Genomic DNA, 7,268 nt, shown 5'->3' with positions numbered 1-7,268 from the left:
CGGCAAGTTTTGACATTTTAAGCTGTAGCTATCACATTGTTATTCCGTATTATTTATTTATTTATTATTTACTTTTATTTATATAATAATTATAATTAATAATTAATAATTAATAATAATAATTAAATTTCAAAATTTCAATATGTAAAATATGTATATATTTAGTCAAAATAAAATGTATCTGGATCACAGATTTAAGAATTGCCATTTGTTGAAGAACTTGATATTCATAGTCAAACTTCAACCCAACAAATATTTATTACTAATTAATTACTTAATACTCCAATATTATAATTCCACCACGGCAACAACAACAACCTCCTCCTTAAATCAAATCTTCATTCAACTTTTGCTTTCTCTTCTTCACTTGAAATCAACAATTTGCTTATAATTTAATCACCGCTTCATATAATTGCGTGTATATACACATCGTATCGATTTAGTGCTTGATTTAATTTGAAAATGAAGTCGTCCTTAGGAAAATTAGGGCGCAGATTGTCGATGCAGAAGAGTGAGGTGAAGGAGACGAGAGATCATCAGCCTTCTGCTCATATTGATGAACTTGCTCAAGCTTCTAAGGTAGGGTTTCTGAATTTATGTAATTTTCATTTTTTTTTTTTTTTTTTAATTTATGTATGTTAGGGTTTCATTTTGATTATCTCTGTAGTAGGTTGATTATGTACTATAACTGTGCAATGTGCTTTATACTGTATTATTGTTATAATAAAACCTAATTTACACAATAAACACCACATTTAGGTTGTGAGGTGTATTAATTCTTTAGAATCTGATTGCCGTCTAACCTTTTTTTTTATGTTATATCTTTTATTTAATAATATAATTATAATTATTATTATTATTTTTGTAGCATATGCAAGATATGAGAAACTGCTACGATGGCTTACTATCTGCAGCTGCAGCAACGGCTAATAGCATATATGGTAAGCCTTTGATTTGTTTTCTGTTGAAATGTTAATGTTATTATTTGCTGCATCAAGATTAGGATTAATGAATTGAAATATGATGTCATTAGGAGTTATTTGCGCTAACTTTTTTATTATTGACGTTACACTATAGTCTTATTATTGACGCCGCAAGATTGTAAGATAGTCATATTATTAACGTCACAAGTTAGTTAACACTCAGCAGAGAATTGACGTATACGTTGTTGTAAGAATTGTCAACATAAAAGCGGAAAGTTTAGATCCGCATGACGTAATAAGTTTTGAAATAAATATACCATAACTTTAGTCTTTATGTTTATGATTGTACATGTCTCTTATCATATTTACAACACATTAACGTTTCAGAAAGTTTTTCTTCTGTTTACCTGTTTTATAGGGATGAATTTTTTTTATAATTCATGCATAAAGTAAATGTGGGGCGTCTACTTATCATATTTTTACCCCTGCTTGGTAGTTTTGTCGCAGATTAATACAACGAGACGTGATATTTTTGGATAAAAATATTATTTTGTCTTATTAATGAATATAAGCATAAGCATGATAAATGTATGTTTGTGACGGTCGTCCATATTGCAGCATCCTACATTGGATAATTTCAGTTGTACTATCAACTAATACGTATAATTGCTTTTATTATTTTTTGTTGTTTCTCAGAATTTTCAGAGTCACTAAGTGAAATGGGAAGCTGTCTGCTGGGGAAAACAGCTGCTGATGCTGATACTGAGAGTGGTAACAAGAATTGTTTATTTGCTTTTTAATTAGAATTGAAGCTGGGGTCTCATCTTATTCATACTCATTAATTACCTTTTGAGCTTATGAAATTGTTTGCGTGTGAAAAAAATGAAGACATTTTCATTTGATGCAGGAAAAGTACTATCAACTTTGGGGAATATGCAATTGGAACTTCAGAAAATTGCTGATACTTATGTAAGTATCTTTTGCCTTGATGTAACTTCATAAGTTCTTGTAATAAGGATTAGTCATTTATTTTTCTTTTTTTTTTCAGCGTTCTTATGTGATTGTAACGATTACCAACCCATCTGAATCTCTCCTCAGTGAGCTACGTAAAGTTGAGGTCTGTCTTTCCGTTTACCCATTTGCATATTTATATAACATTTACATTTACATTTACATATATATTATAATAATTGTCCAACTATGAGGGTATTATCAGCACTTAGTAATATAAGTATGCACACTTATCTTGTTTAATCTGCTACTGTTGCAGGAGATGAAACTTCAATGTGATGAAAAAAGGTATATTATATATTGTTGTATTGTAATTGTAGTCTTTGAAGTGAAGGTTTATTGACTGAGTATTTATATCCAGAGAGGTGTATGAGGACATGGTGGCACAACATAGAGAAAAGGGAAAATTTAAAAATGGTAAAGTTGAAAGTTCAATTGCACAAAAACTACAAGAAGCTCAAGATGAATATGATGAAGTGACAAGATTATGTGTGTTTCGTGTGAAATCACTCAAGGAGGGACAATGTCGCAGTCTTATAACGCAGGGTGCTCGCCATCATGCTGCACAGGTTACGTTTGTTATCGTAGTGGCTTGTTTATATATCACTAGTTTTGATTTTCTTTCTTAGATATACATAAATGAGCCTTAGACCCTATATTAGTTCCAAACTTAGGTCTAAATTGTGGTTAACTGTCCTGCTTTATGGGTTTTGGAGAATGGTTGATATCCTATATTAAAGCCTAAGAAATTAGCCAAACACTTATATAAATATAAGTGTATCAAGACCACTTGTAATGGGGTGTTTTGCAAAAAAAATGGGCGTTCTTGAGGGGTTTTCTCATGTGTGTGTGTGATTAAATTAACTTCTCTTTACCTGTGTTGCCTTTTCACATTCCCTAAAAAGCCCGTACCTTTACAAATGGTCTTAAAAGTGAAACTCATTTTGTCATTCCCAATTCCATAAACTTGACATTACCTGAGCTTGTCAGCCCAAGTGATAAACAAACTTCCTAGCTCAATATATTCTGACTGTTACGTTAGCCAAAAAATCCTTTTCAATCAAATGATAAGAGGCGGACCCCACACTTCCCACACTGTTTTCATCAATCATTTAGGGGCTGTTTTTTTGTATTAAGTCATGTTTCCATTTGTCTCTTAATGGGAAGGGGTATCTAATTCTATGTCTCCTAGAAACAGACCAATTTTCAGATTAAGTGACAAAGAAACAACAATTTTTCTTGCTGAATTAAGAGTTGTACAGATACAGATCATTAAGTAGAAACAAAAGCCCTTAGTCTAGGTTTATCATATCCGGGTTGTATTGTTGGTGTGTCGGCCAATGAAATAATAAAAAATAGATTGTAAACAAACGGCCCAAAATATTGGCGAGAGAGTAATACAAACTGCCCAAATTAATTAAAAAAAATTTGAACAAAATCTTATCCGAAATTAAATGAACAAAATGAAGAAAACACCTGGGACCTGACCTTAGAGGAATCAGTGCGAGATTTTGTGCATCTCTAAAATTACAAAATTTTGATCTTGTATTATTTGGAAGCAGTTAAAATTCTTCCGCGAGGGGCTAAAAGCGCTTGAAGCAGTTGAGCCATTTATACGAAATGCTGCAGAAAAGCATCGAATTGACTATCAACTTAGTGAACTACCCAATCGAGAGTCACGTGAAGGTGAGCCTATGAGTGGCTATGAAAGTACCGATGATGGAGAATTGAGTTTTGATTATAATAAACAAAAGAAACAAGGGCTTGATGATGATGGCACCTCAACATATCCAATGGAGGTACTTTTTTCTGCATAAATTAGTCACACTTTTATGCATTAGATGTGACTTGTACATTTGTAATGATGTCTAATATACTTGTACTACTTTTTACTATATGTTATTGGTATTTTTATATATGTTATACAAGTTGCTATGCGTATGTGTGAAATGTAGCCACTGGTCGCTATAGTTAGTGGTTGGGGCCCTGAGTTCTTTGCAAGAGGTCTCAGGTTCGAATCCTGTTTAGGACGAATATTTGGCGGTGGCCAGGGATGGGTTGGAAACAGTCAGTTGGGCTGCGTACATCAGCGTATGGGGTCGGATTACTCGCCCTCTGGGTAGCCCGAACAGGGAAAACCTTCTACCTTTCATTTATTTATATTTACAATATTTAAAACAGAAATGTGATTCTTGTTGGTTCCAAATGGAAAAAAAGTTATATAATATAATATGTCAGTCGTATTGTTGTTAAATATGTGATGGATTAAGTGTTCTGCATCTGGTTTTTCAACTTAATCATGTCATCCTTCTCTTTTTTTTTTTTTTTTTTTTTTCTTTTTTTTTTGTACTAGTAATTTTAATGTTGAGCGTTTTTTTTTTTTTTTTTTTTCTCAGTTGGACCAGGCAGATGTGCCATATCCCCGAGCTTCAAATCTGGAAGATTCAATGGTAAGAAAATGATGAACCTTCATTTAAGTTTGTGCATAATTAAATTTTACTTATTTGTGTCAAAAGATATTCATCCTTACTTATTCACATCGAAAAATTATTGAATGCTACGACACTTGCCCTAATCTTTCAATTTATTTACACTTTGCAGATAAGTCAGAATAAACCTAAAGGAGAGCAGCATTATGGTAGGCAAACTAGAGTGAGCAGCTATTCGGCCCCACTTTTTCCCGAAAAGATGGATACATCTGAAAAGCCCAAAGAAACACAAACCGCACGAAAGTTTTACTCTTACGTATTACCTCCCCCCGTTATCGATACCCGAACTCCAATTTCAAAACCTCCTTCATCCATTTCTCATTCCAATTCATTTCATAATTTACAACACCCGTTGACCGTTGACCCTGAAAAGCATCCAAAACGTGTTACCGACACTAACACATCAACATCTACTTCAATCTCAAAACTACAATCAACAATAAACCCAATTCAGTTACCCGCTCCAACCGCACGATCCTCATTCTCACAACGTGATAATAATAATTATAACAAAACCGATAGTAAAGCAGCCAAACGACAATCTTTTTCTGGCCCATTACCGCCAAGCAAACAATTCTCTTTTAAACTTACATCTAATACTAGCGGGCCTATTAGCGGGCCCATTACGTCTACCGAACTTCCTCAACCGCCTTCTCGTGGGCCCGTTTCTCAACCGAATTTATCGTCAAACGTGTCCCGTAGTGTTTCACCGCCTCCTATATCTTCACCTAAGATAAGTGAGCTTCATGAGCTTCCTAGGCCACCTACGTTTTCGAAACCCGTTGCTATTTCTGGCGGTTTGATCGGACATTCAGCACCATCGTTATCCAAAACCCGAGAGATTTCTCCACCGAATAAACGGGCTACGCTCGCATCAATCTGTGCGTCTCCTCTTCCGCTTCCGCCTTCAGTTCCCAAAAATCTTTCTATACCTTCGATTAACAGTGAGACCTAAAGAAGACGCTGTGTTTAGTTACTTGCACTTGTTTCTCTTTCAGATATCAAATCGATATCAATGGTCTTAGAAGTAGCTTCTCATGTATGTCCCAGTAAAGGTACTTTTTCAGAACCCTATTTGCTATTTTTATCAAGTACACGTGTGTATTTCATCCTGTTTACGTATAGATGGGTTAAATGGGTTGTGTTTTATCTTAAACGGGTCAGATTAAAATTATTAGATAAAATAGGAACATATCGAATGAGTCGATCCGTTCAAATCGGTTACAAGTATCATTAAAACATACATCCACCAAAATCATTGTATTCAAAGATTTAGGTTTGCGTATTGGTAATCATATTCGTGCATTGATTATCCTTACAAAACTTCAAAGATTGGGCAACGAAGTGGGGGCACCTGTAAGTAGGGTCACAGGTCATGTGCTGGTAAAAAAAAATTGTACTATGAGGAATTTTGTCTTGACTCAACGTCTGTTAAACCCGCTTAAAGCGGAACACTGGATTCACAATGTGACATCGTTTCATGAAATTGGGACACTTGGCTATAGGTTCTCACTTTCAGTTCTTTGTGGGTGCAGATTGAAGCTGATTTCCATGTTGTTGGCTTAGCATATTCTTGTAGGTTTCTGTTTCTTTTTGTTCTTGCTCTTTAGTAATGTAAATAGCAATGTAGCAATGACTTATTCAATGCAATCTTAAAAACACCTAGATGTTATGGATTTTGGTCGTGCGATTTCCTTTCGTTTAGTTTACTAGTAGTAGTTTCGTTTTCTACACCCACATTTTACAGAACATGATATTTGACACATTTTTCTGGTATTTCATCGGACTCTTGTTTAAGTGAGTTTAAAGTTCAAGTAGTTGTTTTTGAGTTGATTTAGAAGCTACTGGGATTTGGGTTTGTGGTATTACAAATGGCATCAAAGTAAATAACATCTCGAAGCACAATCATTCGTATATTTGTTAACTATTGTTCTATTTTATGTGTAACTTCTTCTCATCAGCAGAAGAGGATAAAAAACACGGATACAATACAAATTACAACAAATCTTATCATAAATCAAGCTAACATAACTTGCCTAACATTACCAAGTAACTTGAGTGAAAGAACCAAGAAGACAGGAAATACAGAACCATACATGCTTATCCATACTTGGACAATATCGACGTACTATGGCTACCTTAGTCCTAATAATATCATCTCTCTCTCTTACAGTGCATTTTTTTTATTTGCTAAAATGACAAATACTATAAAGAAGGTAGCCTACATCGAATAATGAAGGATCTTAACTATTACATACAAAATGACCCGGGAAGATTTGAAACAAGTAAACGTCACAAAACGACGCTGACTTCAACCGAAACAAACCAAACCCAAGATCAATACCAAAACTAGATGAGATAACATATGCTAACCTAAACCGAACACAATCATTTGCTAACCTAACTCTTATAGTGCTAGTTGGCATTTTCTTACTTGGCATAATTAATTGTACACATAAGACCACAAATAATATGGCATTTGTCCCACAACCCATATTGAGGTGTCACTACAAACACCCCACAAACGCTTGTAGTGGGACGTTTATGGCCAAAAATAGCTCAGGCGTTGGTGTTTCTCAAACGCCAAAGATTGGGATGGTGCTGGTGACATGGCAGTTGGTTGGGGTTATTCTGTCTCTCAAACTTTTTATCATTACCTTTGAAATATCGATCAAATTTTAACACATCACCCACAAACTATCTACATCCTCTCCATTACAACTCCCTCTTCTTCCCCCATCATTGTCATGTCACAGTCATACCCTAAAAAAAAACCCTTATTCATTCCATGTTAGCATTCTATAGTTTAACAGTTTATATAGCTGTTGATGCATATTTTGTATGA

At 34.5% G+C, this 7,268-nt stretch overlaps 1 protein-coding gene across 2 annotated transcripts; it reads left to right on the top strand.

Annotated features, from left to right (window-relative positions):
- The first annotated feature begins 299 nt into the window (after positions 1-299).
- LOC139846697 (uncharacterized protein At2g33490-like) lies at positions 300-6,199 on the top strand. 2 transcript variants are annotated; one of them, XR_011759146.1, is made up of 11 exons: positions 300-579; positions 869-941; positions 1,620-1,694; positions 1,831-1,892; positions 1,972-2,040; positions 2,194-2,222; positions 2,296-2,503; positions 3,497-3,733; positions 4,331-4,384; positions 4,536-5,478; positions 5,959-6,199. XR_011759146.1 is itself a non-coding variant. In XM_071836186.1 (10 exons), the coding sequence occupies exons 1-10, from the start codon at positions 463-465 to the stop codon at positions 5,376-5,378; spliced, it is 1,767 nt and encodes a 588-aa protein (XP_071692287.1). In that variant the 5' UTR covers positions 300-462; the 3' UTR covers positions 5,379-6,199. The 2 variants fall into 2 exon arrangements, 1 of the variants encoding a protein (XP_071692287.1); XM_071836186.1 differs by having other exon boundaries at positions 4,536-6,199.
- Positions 6,200-7,268: the final 1,069 nt, after the last annotated feature.

This window comes from Rutidosis leptorrhynchoides, chromosome 5 (assembly GCF_046630445.1).
Source record: "Rutidosis leptorrhynchoides isolate AG116_Rl617_1_P2 chromosome 5, CSIRO_AGI_Rlap_v1, whole genome shotgun sequence".
NCBI lineage: Eukaryota > Viridiplantae > Streptophyta > Magnoliopsida > Asterales > Asteraceae > Rutidosis > Rutidosis leptorrhynchoides.
The sequence above is the reverse complement of the archived record's forward strand: the minus strand, read 5'-3'. Positions and strand labels throughout refer to the sequence as shown.